A 24,394-nucleotide genomic window follows, 5' to 3' on the forward strand; every position below is an offset into this window, starting at 1 on the left:
TTCTGTATCCGTCACTTTATAATTTAAGGTGCAGTGTGACCTGTGTCAGATATACTAAATACACAACTTATTTATGAACAAAGTATTTGCAGGGATAACCTGTATTTGTTGTTCATTTAATTTATTTGCAAGTAAAGCTCGTCTGAAACTGTCTTTCATTCTTCAAGCAGACATTCTGACGATGCATATGAATCAAAAAACCAAACTGACACATTTTTAAATTTCAATCTTTTAATAGATCAATTTAGCTGCAAAATCAGAACAACTCTTAAAATATTTTCTTTCCTTCATGGTTCTGAATTCCTGTGATCATTAAGCTTTTTTGTGTTGTCCAACCCAGCTTGTTGCCCTGTTTAACATTATCGGTAAAATGACATACCTAAACTTAGCTCCCACAGAGCTGCAAGTCATTGAGGTTTTTCCATTATTCCCACTAAGGGAGCTCAGACCTGTCTTTTAAAAGATTTTTGGGGACTTTGACCACAAACACCATGGGGTCTTTGGCCTTGTTGCTGAAGGCTTTGCGAATGATGTCAACAGCATGCTGGTGGGTCACTCCTTGGAGGGAAACTCTGTCCACAGACACCAACTCAAATCCAGCCTGGAACAAAGTGAGGTTTTCAGGTCAGACAAAGTCGTTCAGTGGATTTCAATCACCGACCACTTTATTAGGTACACCTGTTTAACTGCTTGTTACCACAAACCGCAGTCACATGGCTCAACTTATTTAGGCATCTAGACGTGAAGGGAATGACTTGAAGTTTGAAGCAATCACCAGAATGGGATAGAGCATTTAAATAACTTTGATCGTGACATGGTTTTTGTTGCAAGACAAGTTGGTCTGAGTATATCAGAAACTGCTGATCTCAGCATCATGCACAACCATCTCTCTGGTTTACAGAGAATGATTGCAGAAAATATCCAGTGTGCAGCGTTTGGATGAAGATACCTTGTTTATATCAGAGGAGAATAAGCAGAAGGGTTGGGGACAGCTCATTTTAACCAAAATATTTCGAATGCCATCTCTGGATGCACAACATATCAAATTATGAAGCAGATAAGTGACAGCAGCAGTAGATCACATCAGGTGGTGCTCCTAAAAACAGGAACCAGAGCTTACAAGTTTACACTGAGCATAAAATGACAATAACACACTGAAAAAACGTTGCCTAGTCTGATGAGTCTCTTTATGCTGTGACATTTTGATAGTGTGTTCAGAATTTGGTGTAAATACCATCAAAGCATGAATCCATCCTGCCTTGTGTCAAACATTTAGGCTGGTGGGGATATAATGGTGTGGGGGATATTTTCTTAGCACACTTTGGGCCCCTTATTACCAACTAACCATAATTTAAGCAACACAGCATATCCATCTATTATTACTGACAATGTCCACCCCTCAACGACCAAAGGATGGATGGATGGATGTATTATCACACTTTGGAGAGTAAAATCAAGACAACAGTATTTAATCATTCTTAAGTTTACGTCACTTTACCTTGAGCACCTCACACATGGAGGCGGCTCCACCAGGAAAGATCTTCTCGATCTTCACCATTGGCTGAATCTTTGACTCGATCCCCCCAGAAATGCTGATGCCTGCAGGAGTTAGTGACTATAGTGATGTGTTTTTAAAGTAACTGATTTCAAAAAGAAAAAGCTTAAAGCACTGGTAAGTTCAATGGCATAAACATATACTGAATGTACTTTGTAAATTGTGCATACAAGTGCAGGTCAATAAATTAGAATAACATTTTATCACAAAATGAAACCTATTATGTAGATACATTAAAGAGTGAGTCCTTAAATTTAATGCTTATGGTGGTTAGCTGATTAACACCTCAAATTCAGTTTCTAAGAAAATTAGAAATTTTCCCTCACTGGGAAAATTTCTCACTGACATCCTCCACAAAAATGGTTAGCCACAAAACATTGCTCAATAAGTGTGCTGTGTTCAGGCATATAAATGGAAAGCTGAGTGGAAGGAAAACAAGTAATAAAAGCAGGGCAAAAGCAAGTCCTCGAGTCTGATTGAAGAGGGGAAAGGCACAGAATCCAATTTTCTTGAGGTCAACTGAAGTTTCCACTGTTAGTAATATGTTGAGCCACATCATCTACAACTGCTGGTTCACAGTGTTTTATCAAATCCAAAGTCAGTGCAGACAACCCCTTTTGGAGATATGGATTCCAGGACTATCCACATTACTAAAAGTACCAATACTTCTATTAATGATCATGATATTGCTGGGTTTAGTTGGCCAGCAAGAAGCTCTGACTAAAATCTCACATCCAATCTATTGGCTATGAGTATTGTCAAGAGGCACCAGAACCAACAATGCAGAGAAGCTGAAGGCCGCTGTTAAAGCTACTTGACCTTTCTGAACACCTCAGAAGAGCCACAGGCTGATGCAGACATTCATGCAAAAGAAGCCCAGACCAAGTATTGAGTGTAAATACTATACAGTAAGTACATGGACATAATTGTTAGTAGGCCAACATTTCTGTATTAAAATATTTTTATTGGTCTTAGGTATGTAATCAAATTTTCTGAGAAACAGAATTTTTGGATTTTCATTAGATAATAATAATAATAATCTTGGGATTTCATCACATAATAATGACTATGGGATATCCGAAGTTACTGAGATGTACTATTAAATGTTTACTGTTTAGTATAATATAAACGTTTAAATTGGCAAATGGGAAACATATCAATAACACATAGTTGAGTAATGTGTGTGGAGAAGAAACGGCTTATGGAAAAGCTTTGACTGAGACAGAATGAATGGTATTTACCCAGAGACTGGTTGGTTTTGGAGATGCTGACAGTCTTCAGTTGATGCTCCTGTTCAGGCTCTGTACCGTTGAGCCTGTTCTGTGACAAAGTCCGGTGACCGTTCATCTGTTGATCCTGACCCGTACCAAACACCTGTGACAGTGAGGGTCGACTCCTACGGTTTGCACTCTGTAGAGTGAACATACTGTTCTTACTCCTGTCTGCACTTTTCTCCTTCCTGCCCAGTGAGTGACTGTTTCTGAAGAAAGTCCTTCCCCTCTCAAGGTTTGTCTCCACCTTGTCTGAAGATGAGCGCAGAGAAGCCTCATCAAAGTGGACGGAGCGAATGGTGCCGATGTCTGTACGAAGAGGAGGGGGGGAGTCACTGCTGTGGGCCAGCAGCCAGTTATGGAGCAAGGGGCCAGTAGAGTGGGATCTGAAGCCTCTGGACTCTGGTTTATATCCATCCACGGGTATGTCCAGAAGAGATGAGAAAGAACTAGAGTTCTTTGTTTTCCCTCTAGATCCCTGCGAGCCAGTCAGGCTGAGCTTCTCTAGCTCCTCCAGCAGGTGGCTCTCCTTTTCCACCTCCTCTGCACTGTGGAGCTCAAAGCCGCCCCTATAATCTGGAAAGAGGATGAACATTTTACAATTTTACAAATTAGTAAGAGTAAAAACAAATTTGTAACAAATAAATAAATATAATCACAATTGAAGCAAAGAACAATACAAACAAGAAAAAACTGATCATACTGAATCATAAGTACATCTTGTCTCGATTTTTTTTTCTGGCCTACTTTATGTTGTCAAGACCCCGCTTCTCAAAAAAAAAAAAAAAAAGACAGAAAAAGTGAACCATCGCTTAACATTATTGAAATTAGAGTCAAAGTGAGGCATTAGCCCAACACTCTGTAACCCTGTAAGAATTAAGTGAATGGGTGTTAAAAACACTGAATCACACTTTGTAAGCCCTTAGGACATTCTAATTAGCATAAAATAAGCTAAGCTACACAGAAACTGACAATTTTTTCTATAGAAGAAAGTGTCCCAATGTCAACCACTGAAAATGTCATTTTTGATCCCCCGTTTATCTTAAACTAGTGCATTCTTATACGTTACAATTTCACATTGGACTACTTGCTATTGCTGCATTTTCACCACCAGTGTCTTGGAACTAAAATGAGAAATGTGAAAAAAAATTTCTTTTAGTGTTGGATATCACTATCCAACACTAAAATAATTTTTTTTTCACATTTCTCATGTGTGTGTAATAAAAAAGTCTGTGTAATGTATTTTTATGGATTTTTCAGTGATCAAACATTGGAGCTATGTGAAGAAACTGGCCTTTAAAGAGTTGAAATCCCAAAAGTATAATTGTCATTTGATACGTATATTTTTCAGGTTTACAGAAGAATGTGTCCTTAGTTAAAAACGTTGACCATAAAAGGGTTAAAACACTCCAAAATAATTTTTTTTATTTCATATGAATATTTCAGGATGAAGTAGTTTTTAAAAAAACTGAAGTGGAAAAAAATGTAAGGATCTGTAGGCCTCTTGAGAGTTAATTATAAAACATATTAAAAGGCTATGAGATTTAAACCTAATGTTTCTCAGAGAGCACCACAACTGACAACACTCTTTAAAAAACAAAAGAAAGAAATACAGAGGTATAGTTACTGACCTGGGATGGGTGTAATGAGGTGCCGTTTGGGGGCTCGACCAGAAATAGGGGAGCGGAGAGGAGGAGTTCGGACTACAATGCAGATACAAGAAGAAAAGATCTTTGGAAAACCAAGACTATTTTGAATTAAGATTATAGGACCATACATTTAGTTGGAAGTAAAATATAAATACATAACCATTCCTTTGTAGCTCTTGCCATATATTTAGGGTCATCATCCTACTAGAAGTAGTCTCAAGTTCATTTGCAGCATTTCCTAATTTTTATTTCAGGGTTGTCCTGTATTTACCTAAATATAAATCAACTCTGACCAGCTTTTCAGTCTTTGCTAAAGAGAGGCAACTCCATAGCATGATGCAACCACCAAATGGACTGAACTTATATAGCACCTTTCCAGTCATACAGACCGCTCAAAGCGTTTTTACACTAGAGCCACATTCACCCAATCGCACTCACATTCATACACCGATACGCAGATCGGTAGGCAACTTGAGGTTAAGTGCCTTGCCCAGGGGCACATCGACATATGACAGGAGGAAGCTGGAATCAAACCAACAACCTTCTGATTGCAAGACGACTACTCTTCCTACTGAGCCACAGTCGCCACATTGTACGGTGGGAATGGGGTGTGCAGGGTAATGTGTAGTGTTTTACATCATGCAGTACTTTGCATGGAGGCCAAAAAGTTTCATTTTGTCACATCTGGCCAGAGTACCTTCCTCCTCATGTCTGCTTTGTTCCTTATATGGCTTTTAGCAAACTGCAGACAGGACTTCACTTTTATCACTCGCTTTCTCTTTGCCACTCCTCCATAAAAGGCCAGATTTGTAAAATGCATGAATGACAGCTGTCTTGTTAGCTTGCTTCCATTTTTTTCAAAGCTTGGGATATTATTTTACAACTAGAGCTGCACAACAGATTTGATCGCCTTCGCAAAATCAATATGTGCAATAACGCAGATACCAAAGAATGTTAAGAAGCAATTTTCTATAGAACTACCAGGGACATGCAATAATGGCCAACCATGCAAATATTATATTTGGCCAGTTGGATGAACTTTCACTGACAATAATACACAACATTAATATAGGTTTCAGTTGACAAATGCTTAAACTCAGAGAGAGTTGGGGGGGAAAAACTGTGCTGATAGGAAATGAAGAGAAGAGGGAGAAAAATGTGGGTTAATCACAAGAGATAGTCACCAACTATATTGCAATTTTTTTGTTCTTCATATCATGCAGCTATATTTGGAGCCTAACCCTGCTTTAAATATCTCCACAACTTTATCCTTGACTTGTCTGCTGTGGTCCTCATAATGCTGTTTGTTGGCCGATGTTCTCTAAAAAGGATTCGACTCCTTCACAGAACAGATGAATCTATACTAAGATTAAATATGAAAATGTTCAAGGGGAATGAATTTGCAAGACACTAAATTCCATACTTATTTCCAACTGGAAATAAATAAATGATATAAAAAGGTCTAAAAACATTTAAACAGCACTGTAGTGCAGCTTTTGGCTAATTAAAATACACACCTGATCGATATTTGAGGATGTTGTAGGCTTCAGCTTCAACAGCAGTCACCATGTTGTTGAAAACACTCAGATCAGATGGTGGAAGCACAAGTCTAATGAACAAAATGGGACAAATAAAGAGTGACTGTGTTATGTCACCCTTAAAGGTTATTATGTGTGCAGCAGGATAATTATTAAGATTATTATTTTGAAAATGCTTGAGCCCATAACTTAAAACATTAATTCTCTTGCCAGGCTTAATCATTGATGAGAGGTTTATAGACCTAGGCATACATAAATCTCCATTGTTATTTCGTTTCACAGCCTTTTTAAACTAATTTAATCTACATAGTGTTTTTTGCCCTTATGGCCTTGTGATTATTATCACCTACAACTTAAGTTTTATTTCTATCATGTACCCTTACCTGATTTCCCTCAGAAGCAGTAGTTTTTCGGGTCGGTCCAGCACAACCAGCAGGTGGCGTATCAAGTTCTCCACTGACCTCTCTGCTATATACTGGATTAACGAAATCAGCGGTTTAGTATGTTTTTTTTTAGGAGGTCCATATTTGTAAATCTGCCTGGTTACTTTAAAAGTTAAGAATTTACTGTAAATCTGTAAATAACAATATCATCAAAAAGTTACAATATTTAAGTAATTAATATCAAACAATTAAACAGATTTATAATATACAGAGTTATATATTTCAGTGTTTTTCCATCTGTTCCATGTTATGGTCTTTACAAGGAGGATAAGCCACAAAAGATAGAGAAGCAGACTGTTCACAGAGTGCTATCTCTGTGAATATTAATGGAAAGCTTCATGGAAGGGAAAAAAATGATAGAGAAAGATGCACAAGCAACAGGGATAACTTCAGCCTTGAAAGGAATGTGCAGTAAAGCCCATTGATGAGTTTTGGGGAGATTTGCAAGGCATGGACTGCTGGAGCCACTACACAAAGATGTATCCAGGACATGGGCTACAACTGTTGGATTACTTGCTATCAAAGCTAATTGCCTCAATGCCATATTCAGACACAAACATATTCATTGCTTTTCCAAAGACTCCCACCCTTTGGCACGCTGCCATCACAGCATCCACCTCCTCCTCGCTCAGCAGCCTGCGTGCAATGTCCTCCACCACCCCGAGCATCTCCAAATTTGGCATTGCACTGATATTTCGTCCCTCTGAAAAAATACAGCAAAGTAAAATTTTAAATTATAGTCTTAAAGGTGCGTCTCCTGCTATAAGTACATTTTTCTTTGCTTGGGACTGTAGCAGAGCCTCACGAATCTGAAATAAACAAAACAAAAACATCAGACTGACAAGGTTAAGTTATTGTTCTCCATAAGACTTCTATAGTCAAGGAATGCCTTATTTTTTATTTGCGTCTCTTGTCCTTAAATGTATTAAAACTCTGGATTATATAGTTAAACAATGAAACTCAGTCAAGCAAACATTACCCATGACTTGGCATGCCATAGAGTCAATTAACAGTCAATGGCAGTTTTTGATAAGGGCCAAATGGACAGTGGCTCAGAGCAGCATTGAAAAACGTGCAAAGTATCTCTCAGTTGTGCCTCAACCATGTTTTCTATTGCTATTATGTTTTTGCAGTCAATGGAGAGTTGACACCTTCTGCTTGCCACTGGGAATAGGGAGACAAATTTACATGCTTTCTGTAGGACTGCACTGCATTTTATCCTGACCCAGAATTGTAATGATTTCCTGTATTTTATTTGGCATGGTGGTAGCAGAAGGAGGGGCCAGCCTAGGGCGACATCAATGCAAGGACACCATCTATGGTCATGTTAAAAAGAAAGTACAGCTTCTTTCAATTTGTTTTGCATATCAGGACATAATAAAAATGGTCTGTATATCTGTTTAGGCACAGATCTTTTAAGGTCAAACTAAGCATTTAATTAGTTTCCGGTCTGGAGTGTGAACCAATGCAACACCTTGATATTTTCTGTTTCAGCCATTTTGTAGTAGATATGCAGAGAGCCTCACATTTGACTCCAGAATACTTCAGTATGCAGACGAGCTCAAGATCGACTTATTGACCGCAAGGTGACCAGGTTTTTTAGCTTCAGAACAAGCCTAAATAACCAGCCCTCCACCACTGTGCTTGACAGGTGGTATGAGGTGTTTCCAAACGTAGTCTCATTTTAGTCATACATTTCTACTTTAGTGTCACCACATGAATACACAATAAAGGTCTTTGTTCCAGATGTTTTGTTGTTCATTCAGATTCTACAATGAAAAACTAAGCCATGCTGCCATGTTCCTTTTAGAGAGGTTTACTCTGGGTTTTAAGATGTCAAAATTAACAAAAGGTGGTAGGAGTCTTAACATTAAATATATAATAAATGTAGAGGTTTATTTATTTGTCAGCAAAGAGAAGCCGTGAATAAAACAATATTTCTGTTATCTCAAAGTAATGAGCTTTTATAATAACAGTAGTTAATTTGGTTTGCTTTTTGTTACAACCACAAAAAGCTTTAAAAATCATACAAAAAACAAGAAATCCTGATTTATATAAAATCTGGTAATATGTGAAGCTTCTCTTATTGGGTGTACGACCAAAATTATCTCATGTCCACGAGAAAATACAGCTTGTTTTATTTATGAAAAAATAGTAACAGGGGACCGAACTTAACAGAAGTACATATGATCAGCTCGGTTATCATAAAACAACAAAATTTACTTCAAAATTTTCCTGAAAAATCTACTTAAAATCATAAACCACAGGCCAGGCTGTTCTCAGCTTATACATTATTGAGTGTGAACTTGCAACATCTTTAAAAGGCTGGGTAGAGATGTAACTTTCCTGTTACATAAGTGTAAACAAATGAAAGTGCAGCTACCTTTGCCTTCTCTGTTTGGTGACTTGGAGCGCTCACTGGAGGCGTCTCTCTTGCGTCCTCCTTTAAACAGCAGATTAACAAAGGTCTTTGAGCGCTGCAGAGTGCTCTTTTCCTTTGTATGCTTCTCTTTCTGCTTCTTCTGGTCTTTCTTCTGATTGATCTCTGTGATGGAGCACAAACAAAAGATATGTTACAGTGCCTTGAAAAACGTTTTTCACATTTGTCATGTCACAACCCACAAACATTTGTGTATTTTATTGTGACTATTTAATAGACCGACACAAATACTGCATCATTGTAAAATGTGAAAAATCTGGAGGAGCTGCAGAGATTCACTCCTCAAAATGATTATTGAAAGAAAATCCCAATAAGTTCAATTTTCAGTTTACTGATAAGTCATGTAGTGAACAAAGTTAACCTGTGGAAGAGGTTCCCTGGTCAGATGAGAACAAAATAATTTTTTTCTGCCTACATGAAAAACACAATTTGTGTTGGAAAACTAACACTTGAGCATCACCCTGAAAACACCATCACCACTGTGAAAAATGGTGGTGGTGGCAGCATCATGCTGTGGATTTATTATTCTTCAGCAGGGTAAGAGAAGCTGGTCAGAGTTGGTGTAACAGACTTGGAACTGGGGTAGAGGTTCACCTTCCAGCAGGTCTCTAGATGTACAAAGCTGGAAGACACATACACCAAAACACTAACAGTAGTTCCACAATTTTATGGAAGAGGTTGTGTTGAATCCTTGATAATATTCGGAGCCATGTCTCTGAACAGCTGTGAAACAACAAATTGTGGTTCTACAGGATTGACTCAGGAGCAGAGAAGTTGTGAATGAAAAATATCTCTGTTATCTCAAAATAATGAACTTTTATAATCCACACCACACTTTCAAGATTTTTATTTGTAAAACCATATATAATTTTCCATCCATTTCAAAACTTTGCACTGCTTTATGTTGGCAAACACTATCAAATCCCTAGGAAATATATTAAAGTTTGTGGTTGTAAAGTGACAAAATATGAAAAACCTTAAGTGCTATAAATACTTTTGGAAAACCTCTGCAAATTTAGTCCAAACATTTGTGTAGGAACATTCTAATATTTTTTTATATCCAGACTGACCTGCTACAGTAACTTGGCTCTGCGACCTGCTGATTGGTCGACTTGGTCTGCTGAGTGCCAGGAGCACGGCTGTTTTGGGAGATTCCTTCCACCTTCTGCTCTCCTCTGCCCGGATCACTGTGTCTTTGAGTAGAGTGGTTGGTCCCAGGCTGCGAGTAGTGTCTGTATCCATTCTCTGAGAGGAAAAATCTGTCTGGATAGCGGTCTCTGTTAGTTCTGACTCAGACCTAGGCATAAAGAAATACAGGTCCTTCTCAAAAAATTAGCATATTGTGATAAAGTTCATTATTTTCTATAATGTAATGATGAAAATTTAACATTCATATATTTTAGATTCATTGCACACTAACTGAAATATTTCAGGTCCTTTATTGTCTTAATACGGATGATTTTGGCATACAGCTCATGAAAACCCAAAATTCCTATCTCACAAAATTAGCATATTTCATCCGACCAATAAAAGAAAAGTGTTTTTAATACAAAAAACGTCATCCTTCAAATAATCATGTACAGTTATGCACTCAATACTTGGTCGGGAATCCTTATGCAGAAATGACTGCTTCAATGCGGCGTGGCATGGAGGCAATCAGCCTGTGGCACTGCTGAGGTCTTATGGAGGCCCAGGATGCTTCGATAGCGGCCTTTAGCTCATCCAGAGTGTTGGGTCTTGAGTCTCTCAACGTTCTCTTCACAATATCCCACAGATTCTCTATGGGGTTCAGGTCAGGAGAGTTGGCAGGCCAATTGAGCACAGTGATACCATGGTCAGTAAACCATTTACCAGTGGTTTTGGCACTGTGAGCAGGTGCCTGGTCGTGCTGAAAAATTAAATCTTCATCTCCATAAAGCTTTTCAGCAGATGGAAGCATGAAGTGCTCCAAAATCTCCTGATAGCTAGCTGCATTGACCCTGCCCTTGATAAAACACAGTGGACCAACACCAGCAGCTGACACGGCACCCCAGACCATCACTGACTGTGGGTACTTGACACTGGACTTCTGGCATTTTGGCATTTCCTTCTCCCCAGTCTTCCTCCAGACTCTGGCACCTTGATTTCCGAATGACATGCAGAATTTGCTTTCATCCGAAAAAAGTACTTTGGACCACTGAGCAACAGTCCAGTGCTGCTCCTCTGTAGCCCAGGTCTGGGGAATGCGGCACCTGTAGCCCATTTCCTGCACACGCCTGTGCACGGTGGCTCTGGATGTTTCTACTCCAGACTCAGTCCACTGCTTCCGCAGGTCCCCCAAGGTCTGGAATCGGCCCTTCTCCACAATCTTCCTCAGGGTCCGGTCACCTCTTTTCGTTGTGCAGCGTTTTCTGCCACACTTTTTCCTTCCCACAGACTTCCCACTGAGGTGCCTTGATACAGCACTCTGGGAACAGCCTATTTGTTCAGAAATTTCTTTCTGTGTCTTACCCTCTTGCTTGAGGGTGTCAATAGTGGCCTTCTGGACAGCAGTCAGGTCGGCAGTCTTACCCATGATTGGGGTTTTGAGTGATGAACCAGGCTGGGAGTTTTAAAGGCCTCAGGAATCTTTTGCAGGTGTTTAGAGTTAACTCGTTGATTCAGATTATTAGGTTCATAGCTCATTTAGAGACCCTTTTAATGATATGCTAATTTTGTGAGATAGGAATTTTGGGTTTTCATGAGCTGCATGCCAAAATCATCCATATTAAGACAATAAAAGACCTGAAATATTTCAGTTAGTGTGCAATGAATCTAAAATATATGAATGTTAAATTTTCATCATGACATTATGGAAAATAATGAACTTTATCACAATATGCTAATGTTTTGAGAAGGACCTGTACATAATGTAATCATTTTGTCTTGTCAATCACCTGGAACTCTCTACAAGCATCCTCACAGTGCTGTTTACATTGTATTAGTATTCTTATTTTTTCTGTAAAATACTTTGAATTACTTTGTGAATAAATGCTGTTGTACAAATAAACTTTAACTGTTTTCCTTTTGCGAGGATAAGTTTATTTGTACAACGTTTCAAAGAAAGAATTAAAACATTCTAAATCCAGTATATTAGTAATTACAAAATACGTATTTATAAAAAAAAACCATTGTGCTAAGTAAACCAAAGCATAGCAACAACTAGCCTTGGTTCAGAAGATCAAACTCCAAACCAGTCAGTCCAAATAAATTTTCATCTTCAAGAGTCAGTTTAGTTGTAGTCTGCCTCAGGGTTATGGCCTTGGCCCCCTTGTAATTTGTGTTTACAAGCCATTCCTTAGTGTAATTAGAACCCTGGCTAACATTACCCATCCTGCAAAGCAAACACTTTTTCTCAAATTAACAAAAAATAAGTCAGATGTCTTTCTGTTTGATTTACTAAATTCTGTCAGTCTTGTTAGCCCTGTTGTATTTGTTTTTCAGTCTCATTTTTTATCTTACCTTGACTACTTGTATCAAGTTGGTTTAAAGCCCTCCAGCTACAATTATTAGTAACTAATAAATACTTGTACCTGTCATGTTAACGGGCATGATATGCACCCTCCTTACCATTAAAATCTATTGCTACCGGTTCTTAAGTCACAATCAAGAGAGACTGAGCCATATCCATTAGCATCTGTTTATTTATTAAACTCTATGTATTCAGAAGTCTTGCACATCAAATGTTTTCAGGGAAAGCCTTTGGCCACTTAAAAGATCGCATTAAGTCATATCTATCTGACAGATTACATTCAGTAAAAGTTCCCTACTGTCATCAGAGTAAGTAAAGGTCTTCCAAAAGGTTCTGTGCCAGGTCCAGTTTAATACTTGTTTACATTCTCCTTATTGGGAAAAATAAATTCCTGCTACTACGTTGATGACACCCAGCTAACTTTAATCAGTGAGACCAGATTTTGTCTATCTGTCTGGCCTACAGGCAGATAGACAAAAGATGTCTAGGCTCTTGAATACCTTCCTCAACATGTTTCCTATGTTTTCTACATTTTCAGCCATGGCTAACAGCTGTCCAGACAACTGCTTTGTCCACCGTGGCTGTAGATCTCTGGAACTTCTCCAGAGGTAACTAAACTTACCCTGCTATTACATAACTTTCTTCCTGACCTGTGATGCTGTTTGTTCACTAACGTTCTCTAAAAACTTCCAAGACTTTCCCAGTAAAGCTCTATTTATTGTAAGATACAATTTCGCACAGGTTGACTTTATTTACTAATTAAGGGACTTCTGAAACAAATTGATTATGTTGAATTTGTTTAGAGGCATCAGAGTAAAGGAGGCTGAATGGAATTGCAAGCCACACTTTTTAGATTTTTATGTGAAATGTTTGAGGTGGAAAAAAAAAAAGCTAAGCATAAGAGGAATGATTGAGACTTTGATCAATTCTAATTATCATATCAACGTAAAGGAGACAAATTTGACCTTAGGTCCACCATGGAGATACACACGTCCACCATGTCTGAACCAAATGGGAGGCTGGGTGGGAACATGAGCTGAGACAGGCCGCTCAGGGAGCTGACCGGGGTTCCGGATGACAGAGAGGAAGTTGAAGAGGTGGATTCTGATGCCTGGGAGGAAGACGGCTGAGAACCATTGGCCACTGAGCACAAGAGATCATTAATGTTACTGAGAATACAGCTTTGTTCAAAATAATAGCAGTGTGTAAAAAACATAAACCTTTCTTATAATAGCTTTAATTTCCACATCAAAACAAAGTGTATCAAATTAGTTTTTTGACTAAAGTAAGGAAAGGGGAGTTTTAGGGAGCACAAAAACTGTTTGCATGTGTCCATGAATAAACATTTATTGTATTATATGAAAATTGCTCGAGTATTTAGCCTTCCTGAGAATCACTGAACTACTATTTGTCATGATATGACATCCTGGGACTTGGTTTGTGTTTTTGTGTTAACTGTGTTTAGGTTTATGTTTTCCTTTATTGTTTATTAGTTCCACCTGTCCCCTCTGCCTCCCTGTCAGCTTGTCACACCTGTTCTTAGTTTCTGTGATTACCTGCCTTTGTTTTCTCCCTGTATATTAGTTGGTCTGTGTTCTTTGTTCCCCGCTGGTTTCTCCGTCACTATTCCTCGTCACTACCCTTGTTGATGTTCAGTTTTGCTACGTTGGAGAACTGAGTACTCATGTAGGTTTTTGGCTCTGAACTCGGTTATGTACCTGCAGTGATTTTTGTGACGCTTTTGACGGTTTTGGAATAAAACCTCAAGATTAACTCATCATGCGGCTGCCAAGCTCTTTTCTGCACTTTGGTCCGATTCAAACACTTAACGTGATACTATTTAGTTGTACAAGAACAGTTTGGCTCCTGTTTACTAATTACATAATTTCTGAGAACTGCTTCACTTCTGTGAACAGAGTTGACCGACTTTTAGCACCCATTAGAAGGTCAAGCCCAGCATTATTGGACTACATTCTACAATTTCCCGCCTTTCTTGTTTCTAGGCAGGTTTTCTATTGGTCTAAGACCCAGACATTAGGCTGGCTGCTCTAGGTCCTGAATATTGTTGGCAGACATTTCTCACTTACTGGTGCGTTTGAGGTCATTGTCTTGTTAAAACATGCATTTCAAGGGTATTTGTTCTACATGTATTGAAAGTGAGTCATGATCTTTGGTATGCAATAAATATAACTGATACCTTTGTATGACAAACATCCCCATATCATGATGTTAAACCACAGTGAACATAGATTACTTGCCTTCATAAAATGTCATAACATGTTGCTCCATTTCTCTTTAGGACAATCAATGCGTGTCAAATTCTAATCTCATCAGAAAGTCATTTTTTTTAACAATGGGACTTTCTGGAGCCTTCTATCCAACAGCTTGGCTTCATATAGGCATCTTCTAATTATTAGTGATCACTGTAAACCCTCTTTAATCACCCTACACCCAAATAGTAGCGGAGCCTGTCATTTTTGGTTATTCTTCCATCCATTTGACTGGTAATTTCACATTTTTCCCCCACTTCTTTCTGGTTTTGGTTTCTATTTTATAGCATTATGGATCCTTTTAGATGAGAAGCCCATCATTTTTTGCACTTAATTCTTTTTCTTCTCTCCAATTATGGTTTTAGTCAAAGTTCACTATTCTGAACAATATCTGGAACAACCCATTTTACTCTGACTTTGAGACAGGAATGCACTATACTTCACACTGCTATTGTTTTAAATGCTGTCCTTTCAATTATTGATTCAATTACAATCAGCATCATATACTGTTGGGTCTGTTGGCTTTCTATTATTCCTCCACACCTATGGTTATATTATTTGCCATGTAGAAAAATAACCTTTACCAAAAAACAGTCAATGATCTGGTTAGAGATGATGGAAAGCTATTACTTTGAACACAACTATAAATCTTTATAGACAGACAAAAACAAAAAAGATAAGATACATACATTTATTCAACCATCTGTATTCTGCCACCATTTCTTTATAGGCAGGGTACCGTCCTGCTTCCTGTGAACATATGACCAGAGATATCCACACAATAACTCAGAGACATTTATGGGGTTTGATATATTTGATAAAGAACAGTAAAAATCACACAAATAATCTTATTTTCCGTCCTAACTTTCTAGTAATCACTGATGGCTGCGATGCTCTTTAACTCAGAGTGGTTCAGTTTCCAAAGACCAAAGCAACAGAAGTTACACAAAACACAGGCTCTAAGCTTTTATAAGCACCTGATCCTGTCTGCTTGGTGAATAATGCACAGGGCCGGGCTTTTTTTGTTCACTGCGCGAAACCCAACCTCCAACAGGCAAAGTGAGATAGGAATATTATGAGTGTGTGCCAGGTGTCAGCCTCAGCCACAGAACTGGCTGGACCAACCACAGTAAAGAGGCAAAACTTGCTTGCTCGTGAGTGAATTAAAGAGGAGAGGTGGGCAGCAGGTCAGAAGGTTAATGCACACAGGTTAGTTAGGCGTGGAGTTCACAAAAGAGCCAGGGTGAAGTGTCAGGGTGGAATAAAATCCAACCTCTTTGGCTTGTATTTAGTGATTTGGTCAACACAAACAGCTTTCCATGAGGCCTCAATCAGACAAAGGATCTGCAAGACAATACAATTGTCCATGAAGAGTAAAGATATTTTCCACAAATCATTTCTCTTTAAAATCAAACTTTTTAAATTTCTTTTATAAACTTCTGAGGATTTTTCATGTGAACAAAAAACAGTTGGCTGATCATGATTTGAAAAAACTTTAGTCAAAGTCTATTTAAACTTCCTGTAGTTACCTACATGTTCCCTTTCAGTCTTTCACCATGTAGTATTTAGTACTAACTACTGCAACCAAGTTCTTAATAAGAAAAGTTTAATGCATTTGTATTCAACCCCCTTGAGTCAGAACTTTGTTGAATCTTTTTTTTTTTTGCTGCAATTACAGTTGCGAGTCTTTCAGGATATGTCTCTATCAACTCTGCACATCTAGAGGCTGAAGTTGTTGACAATTGCGTTTCTTTATTTTCATCACTGTTTAAATTGTAGATTCTCACAATAGGCAACAAAACGATGAATTGTAGGATCTCTGCTCCTCCCCTTCTGGTTGGTTCTGGCAGCTCATTGTCTGCAGCTGCAACACATTCTCCTAATGAGCTCATGGGCTTCTTAAGGTAGCTGCTGATACAGACCTTTGCTGGAACATAACCTCAGTTATGTGGACTCCTGTCGACCTGCCTATCTGCCTGCCAACATCTGGTAATACTCCCTCCTAAGGACTGCACTGTAAATATTCTCATCACCAGTACTCTCTCTCTCTCTCCTTGGATTCCTGGGTTTACCTCCTCCTCCTCTGGCTTCTGGACAACTCCAGCTCAAGATTCCTTAAACAAAGTCTACAGTAGAAATAAACCTCATTTACCGTCTTATCCTGTGTGCTGAGTCTGTTTCATCCTCTGGTTTTGTTCTACTTCAACTATCTAAGCAATTCATGATATGAATGAACACACATGGAATTGTGATGTTAACAAAAAGTGTAAAATAACTCTGAACATTTTTATATTTTAGATTATTCAAAATAGCCACTCTTTGCTTTTATTACTCTCTTGACATTCTCTCCAGGAGTTTCATGAGGTGGTCACCCGAAATGGTTTTCCTTAGAGTCTTGAAAGAATTTCCCAGATGTTCACTGAGCGATGGCCAAAGGTTAATATTTCAGTCATCACAGCACAGGGCGGATACTTTAAGGAATCTAAAGTATAAAATATTTTTAAAGTTTATTTACAATTTTTTGTTTGCTACATAATTCTATATGTGCTCATTCACTGTTTTGATGCCTTCATTCTAAAACCTTTGATGGGGAGTGTATATAAATCAACAAATACTAGAGCCATACTTTTCCAAATTCAATTTTCAAAGATTTTCTGGACATGTGAGTAAAAAAGAAAGAAAAAAAACAAATTAAAAAAGATACCTGGAGTTATACGAAATTCTTTTATACTACGTTTTATAAATCATGAAACACAATGCTGAGTCTGGCTTTCAACTTCACAGTTTGATAAAGAACATTTATTCATTCATGTTAAATTAATTCTGTTAAATGTATAAGACTTAGAATTGTCAAAACTGGAATTAGATTTTCTACATACAGTATAGTAATATTTTTATTCTATTTGTAAAAGTTCAAAAATTTGTAGTTTTAGTGTTTTAATGCATAAAATAGAATCAATTTTAAAACCACACAACGGTCTAGACTAAAACAGATCTGGAAAATGATAAAAGCAAATTCCCGACAATTAAAGACTCAGTAGGAACCTTATAGATGTCCTTATGTTCTTGTTTTGTTTCATATAAGGATGTTCTGTTAGCTGCCAAACAGAAAGAATTGCAGCATATGTTTATCTCTGTGTTAGACCTTGTTGGTAATATTAATTTGCATCTATGAGCAACTAGGAGCATCTATGAGCAGCAAAAGGTTGCTGTGGTTGGATAAACACTACAAATGTCAAACATGTGGCACTACAGCCTCCTGTTTATGAAAAGCCTGTAGGCACGTTCCAGAGGATGGACTGGAGTGGTATGAGATTCACCAATCAGAGATCTTGGGACAAATTTGCATTCCCTTTTTTAATAAAGTGATCTGGATATAAATGTAGTTGTTTCTGATACCTTTAATAAGATCCCAGTCTTTGTGTCTTCCCCACAAAAAGCCTACTAACATTTCCTCATCGAGCATGATTCATGACAGACAGAATTGGAAGGTCTGGAAGTCACCGAAAAGACTTTTACCATTAGCTTTTTAGAGGAACAGAAGGAGAAAGAACCCCCAGTTTCATCCTGCCTGTTTCAGTCTATTGGTGAAATGGCATTTCATGCCCTCAGCAACAGGCATAATTGTCATCCTAGGTAAAATTAGACTTAAAGATGAAAAACAAAATCTCATATTAGCAAAATGAAATAAAATAACTGGCCCGGAATCTCAGCCTTTGACCCTTCCGCTTTTTAAAAATATCTGCATTGGTCACATCATAAAAAATAAAATAAAATCCCATCTGTAAAGTTCTACCCTGGAGGATGAAATGCAGCCCAGCTCAACCTTCCTGGGTAAAATAAGGCATCAATAATAACTAAAAAGAAAAAAACAAATTGTCACCTTAATGGTGAGCATGATGTGTGTGTGGCTCTTCAGCACCTCCACAGCACTGCTGTGGCTGATGTCCTGAAAGCTCACTCCATTGGCAACTAGGATCTGGTCTCCGATCTTAATCCCATTCTGCTCGGCCAGACCACCTGGATCCAGTCTGAGACAATAAGACAGGAGGGAACGTGGGATACAAAAATGAAATGTTCAAGAACTTTTGAGTTGATGAAAAAAACAACTTGTGATAACTTTGAGGGGTCAGTGCATGAACACACTTTTAATAGGCCAACATTTCTTTTATTTGGTCTTATGTAATATTCAGTTTTTTAAGAAACTGAATTTTCATTGGCTGCAAGTCATAGTCCCTGAAACTAACAACAACAAAACAAACAAGAAATGTCACTCTGTGATGAATCAACTTAAAATGTATTAAAATTAATTTGCTGTTAATATTTTGATTTATTGAGATGCACATGCATGTTTCATAAACCAATGTGTACTATGGCAAGCTTGTGTACAGAGAGCACGTACAAGCCTTTTTCCTTTCCATGAAATTCCCTGTAAATTATGTTCCCTAGTCTCCTTTCCAGTGAACGTTGTACCTACTTAGAAACATAGATGCCCAGACCAAACTCCTTCCCCCCCCGTATGTTGAAGCCGAGACAGTAGTCGTCAGAGGTGGTGTAAAGGTGGACGATCCTTTGCAGAGCGCTGTCAGAACTGGCTTCTGAAGGTGTTCGTCCACTCTCCTCCACCACCATCCGCTTATGTATCAGGTCCACCCTTGAAAATGACCATCGCACCCGAATGATTTTAAATCCAGAGGAAGGAAATCAGGAAAGTAACAGGTTTTTTTCTACAAAAAAAAAAAGAAAATCACCAGGTGGTCTTCTCCTTAGAATATCGGATGCCGGGAACTTTCCCCACCCGCCTCACCACCATCCTCAGCCTGTTGTTGCCTGTCAGGACCTTCACGGCACTGCTCATGGTGATGCTCTCCAGGCTAATGCCGTTCACCTCAACCAGTTTATCTCCGACATGCAGGCCCGCCTCCTCTACAAACACAAACAGAAGAGTGTAAAGCACATCAGGTAGCAACAGAGCACAACAGCAGTGGTCACATTGCAAAGACCACCACTCACGTGCTGTGCTGTTGTCCTCCACCTTACTGACGAAGATGCCGAGGCCGTGCTCTGAGCCTCCACGCACACTGAAGCCAAGCTTCCCATCCACACTCTTATCCACTGTGACTGTGTGGAGGTCTTCACTATCATCTCCACCTAAAAGATATTAGACAGATAGTAAGATATAAAGGCAAAATCTGTGATCCTATCTTGCTTTAACTTACTGACACCCCCTAAAAGAGATATGTAAAAAACAATCAATAGAAAATAGAGTATCATACAACTGCAAACTTACCAAGAGGCTCATGGGACTCTGGCGGAGATATAGAGATCCACAACTTCGGTGGGATAATCTAGACTATTAGTTTTGCACTTTACAAATAGGCAGGGGTTGTAAAATGCAAGTCACTGTTGTGCCTTATAAGTCATGCAGAGGAAACACCAGACATGTTTAAGAAGTTTTTCTGGTCAAATGACACCAAAACCTAAGTTTTTTGCCTACATGCAAAGTGGTATATGTGGTGAAAAACTTGCAGTGCACTTCACCATGAAAGACACGATTCTCATGGTCAAACATGATGGCGGCAGAGCCATACTGTTGGGGAATGCTTTTCTCTATTAATAACGGTGAAGCTGGACAGAGTTGCTGGGAAGATGCATGAAGATAAATGTGAGGCAGTCCTGGAAGAAAACCTGTTGGAGGCTGTAACAGACTTGAGACTGGAAGTGGAGGGTCAACTTTCAGCAGGACAACGGCCCAAAACATACAGCCAGACGGAAATGGTTACGATCAAAGAATATTCATATGGTAGAATGGTCCAGTCAAAGTCCAGAGCTAAGTCTAATTGGAAATCTGAGAAAGGCTTGAAAATGTATGCTTTGCAAAGAAAAATGGACGCCAATTTCAATCTGTAGATGCATAACGCTGGTGGAGACATATACCAAAGTACTGGCACAGGTGAACTCAATACAGACTTTTCTGAAGTTTAATTTGTAAAAGGTTTTTGGAACTTTGAATCTATTTCCTTCTACTTGAAAATTATGCACAATGTCACATAAAATCCTAAAGAAATACATTCACGTTTTTGGTTATAATTTTAGAAAATATGGAAAGGTTTAAGTGGGAAAGAATATGCTTGCAAGGCACTAAATATATAGAGACTCTCAACTCTAAAATGTTTGATGTCAAAATTAAAGTTAAGTTTATATAATTTTGAGTCAATAGTTTAATGCGATATATAATTATGGTTTTGTAGGACTTAAGGTTAACAACTGTTTTACTACTTAATGACATTAATTAAGCATAATTAGGCAGCACTTTGTTTACAGCCGACTGCGACTTGCAGCTGCTTCCTACCATCCACAGGAGAGTTGATGAGGATGACCCGACCCATGGGTGAGGAGGATCGGATTCCACGGCGACGCTGCTCCTTCTTTCGCAAGAGGTTGCGTGTAGCTGTGTGTGAACTTTGTGTTGCGTGGCCTCTTTCCCTGCGGGACGGGTCTGATGAAAAAGCCATGGGGGCTGACTGCGTCTCCTTTCACACACACTCCACCAAACAGTCAGCTCCTGGTGGAGGGCTCTAAAGGCAATTAGAGAAGACACACAACTAGATCTTAAAAACACAAGCATTTATGCATGTGGAAAGTTAATTTATTTCAGGTAATTCAAATAAAAAAGTGAAACTCATATATAGATTCTTTACACAGACTGATTTACTTCTGTTAATTTTGATGATTAAATGCTGTTTCTCAGAAAATTAAAACATTACTACTACAATTGCAATTAAAAGATTGTAACACAGAAATGTGAGCCTAATGAAAAGTATGTTCATTTATTTTACAGTATACACAGTTAATACTTGGTTAGGTCTCGCTTTGCATGAATTACTGCATCAATGCAGTATGGCCTGGAGACAACCACCCTATCTTTGCTAAGGTGTGAACAAAGCCCAGGGTATTTTAATTATGGCTTTCATCTCATCTGCATTGTTGGCTTTAGTGTCCCTAATCTTCTTTTTGACAGTACTCTATAGATTTTCTATGTGGTTATGATAGCTTGCTTACTGGCCAATCAGGGACAACGATATTTTTGCCATTAAAGCAGGCATTGGTACCTTTGAGAGTTTGGGCAGGTGCTACGTCCTGCTGGAAAATAAAATCAAAATCTCCATAAAGCTTGTCAGCAGAGCTGAAGTGTTCTAAAATGTTCTTGTAGGCAGCTGCACTGACTTTGGACTTGATAAAACATAGTGCACCAGCACCAGCAGATGACAGTTCCCCAAATCATCACTGACTGGAGACTTCACACTGGACGTCAAAACAGTTGAATTTTTTTTCTATTCAGTCTTCCTCCATACTCTCTGACCTTGATTTCCAAAGGCAATGCAGTATTTACATTCATCTGAAAAATGGACTTTGAGCCCACGAACAACAGTCTAGTCCCTTTTCTCTTTAGCCCAGGTAGGATATTTCTGACTTTGTCTCTGGTTCATGATTGGCTTAACACAAGGAATGTGACAGCTTTGGCCATTTGCCATTCATCTCAAGGCTGTGGCTGTTCCTGGTGATTGAGCACAATTTTTCCTTACACTAAACTTTACATTAATATGCCTGAATGCAGTACTCTAAAAAGCCGAATCCTTTAGCAATGACCTTCTGTATCTTGCACTCATTGTGTAGTGTTTTGATGGCTGCTGAGCGACAATAAAGTCCACGGTAACATTTCTCTATTAAAATCTGTTTCTAAATGGGATTAGGTGAGATTCCCATTTCACTTAATTTGGAGCTTTTATCCGTAAGCCGTAAAAATAAAAATAAAAATAGAAAGAGATAAACACTTGAAGTATATCACTGTGTACAACTAAACTATGTAAAATTAGTTTCACTTTTTGAATTACCAAAATTAACTTTTCACTGACACTTCTATTGAGATGTCTGTATAGGTGATTTTGTGGTATTTCTTAACTCAACTTACTCATGCAGGTTGTTTTCTGACATGATATTTGACTTTTTGGCCTCCTGGAGTCACACTTTGGTCCATTCCTCTCCATGTTGCATCTCTCTCACCTGTCTGAGTCTCCAAACACACACACAAAAAAAAAAACATTTATCCGACACACCATGCGTTCTGCTGTCCTCAGGCTTCCTCAGATCACCTCCTATCACAAAACTGAGTCACAGAGGATTTTAACTACAGCAGGTGAGCTCAGAAATAGGATTTCGTCGGGTTATCCAATGCAGACCTGATCCGCTACAGCCAGGAAGTCACATGCGGTCTCCATGGTTACGTGTCACTAAACTTAACCCGTGATAAGAGTCTGTCAACATGTCGTCACTTTGGGGTTCCCTTGAGTTTCTCCAGAGCTTCAGCACCCCCGACAGCGCAGTGCAGAACTGCGGCTGCACCAAAATAATTTACTTCAATCGTCTGAAAAATAAACTAATACGTTTAAAGAAAACAAACGACCAAAACAAAAAATAAGTCCAGCATCTTATATATTATATAGACTGCATGTATAAAAAACTAGACACTAAGTACATAAAGCTGTTAGATCAAAAAGCAACACTTACCAAACATGTTGCGTCTCGGCCCGGAATGAAACCACAGGTGGACGCCTCTCCTGTTCTTTGTTTAATCCAAGTTGACAGACAACACGGAGAAGAGTCCTTTAAATCATCCACAGTGATCCAGGGAAACAAATCCACCGCAAGCACTTTGTACATCTGCGTCTGTTTGAGCGAAATGCGTCAACAGGGCATTTCTGTATAACGAAGCGCCACCTTGAGGCGACTTTCATTGGCTGGATCGTTGGCATATAAAGGTGTTTGATTGGAAGACATGCATGACGTGAGTGTGAAAGTACTTCCTGTTAGCTCGCATTACAAGAAAAAAAAAAATAACAATTTGAGAATAATACGAAATAGCAGCTAATTGTTAGAAAATATCCTTAAAAATATTTTTTTATTTTGCAAAAATGTTGATGTACAACCTTAAAAACCCGAGCAAATTGTTTGATTTATTATTAGACCTATTCTATTTGTATAGTGACAAATAACAGTGAAAAACACATAATGCAAGGGAGACAAGAAGGAGGGGATTATACAAACAACAGAAACAAGCCAGAAAAAAGAGCAAGAACCAAATAGAATATAGTGACTGTAGAAAATAAAAGTGGTTGTATAGCAATACCAGTGATGCAAGCAGCCCAATTCAAGAATAGCAACGGAAATAACCAATTATTATATAGAGTATATGCAATGATAAGATCCCTGCAACAACTATTCTAATAGATACTATATAAAAATGTAAAGAACAATGGATAGAAAATAATGCAAGGTTTTCAATTCTTTAACAAAAATTCTGAAGTGTCACTTGCACATCTATTTAGTCCCCTTTAGTCTGCTAACCCTAAATAAAGTCCAGTGTAATTAATTGCCTTAAGAAGTCATCCAATATAAAGAGTCCATGTTTGTGTAGTTTAACCTCAGCAGAGATCGGTAGTAGCTAGGTACATTTACTTGAGTAACATTAAAACAAAAATTACTTTTACAAGTAGTTTTAGCAGACTATGCGTTTTGGTGTATTTTTGAAGTAACACTAGTCTTACTTGAGGACCATTTCTGACCACTCTACCCACCTCTAGTTACTTTATTAAATGAAGAACAGGCATGTATTAACCAAAAATGCACTAGACTCATACACACACCTACAGTTCATATACAATTGAGCTTCATCGTTTT

At 38.4% G+C, this 24,394-nt stretch overlaps 1 protein-coding gene across 3 annotated transcripts; it reads right to left on the bottom strand.

Annotated features, from left to right (window-relative positions):
• Positions 1 to 186: 186 nt before the first annotated feature.
• LOC124875098 (PDZ domain-containing protein 7-like) lies at positions 187 to 23,425 on the bottom strand. Of its 3 annotated transcripts, XM_047376937.1 has the most exons (18): positions 23,225 to 23,425; positions 22,629 to 22,730; positions 21,009 to 21,234; positions 19,670 to 19,807; positions 19,408 to 19,582; positions 19,134 to 19,310; positions 18,540 to 18,687; positions 15,346 to 15,406; positions 13,352 to 13,529; positions 9,967 to 10,193; positions 8,840 to 9,001; positions 7,044 to 7,159; positions 6,397 to 6,488; positions 5,993 to 6,084; positions 4,458 to 4,529; positions 2,797 to 3,402; positions 1,499 to 1,599; positions 187 to 601 (listed from the first exon to the last, which is right to left on the bottom strand). In XM_047376937.1, exons 3-18 carry the CDS (start codon positions 21,169 to 21,171, stop codon positions 434 to 436), a joined length of 2,676 nt encoding a protein of 891 aa, XP_047232893.1. In that variant the 5' UTR covers positions 21,172 to 21,234; positions 22,629 to 22,730; positions 23,225 to 23,425; the 3' UTR covers positions 187 to 433. The 3 variants fall into 3 exon arrangements, with proteins under 3 accessions (XP_047232893.1, XP_047232891.1, XP_047232894.1); XM_047376935.1 differs by lacking the exon at positions 23,225 to 23,425 and having other exon boundaries at positions 22,629 to 23,214; XM_047376938.1 differs by lacking the exons at positions 19,670 to 19,807; positions 21,009 to 21,234; positions 22,629 to 22,730; positions 23,225 to 23,425 and having other exon boundaries at positions 188 to 601; positions 19,134 to 19,383; positions 19,464 to 19,582.
• Positions 23,426 to 24,394: the final 969 nt, after the last annotated feature.

This window comes from Girardinichthys multiradiatus, chromosome 10, assembly GCF_021462225.1.
Source record: "Girardinichthys multiradiatus isolate DD_20200921_A chromosome 10, DD_fGirMul_XY1, whole genome shotgun sequence".
Classification (NCBI taxonomy): Eukaryota; Metazoa; Chordata; class Actinopteri; order Cyprinodontiformes; family Goodeidae; genus Girardinichthys; species Girardinichthys multiradiatus.

Bases quoted from the DNA above. Each gene is read 5' to 3' on its own strand.
- LOC124875098 (XM_047376937.1), bottom strand. From the start codon at position 21,171: ATGGCTTTTTCATCAGACCCGTCCCGCAGGGAAAGAGGCCACGCAACA. The intron at 7,160-8,839 runs GTAGCTGCACTT...GTATTTTTTCAG, and splicing joins ACCAAACAGAGAAGGCAAAG to AGGGACGAAATATCAGTGCA. The intron at 1,600-2,796 runs GTAAATACCATT...TAACTCCTGCAG, and splicing joins CAAAACCAACCAGTCTCTGG to GCATCAGCATTTCTGGGGGG.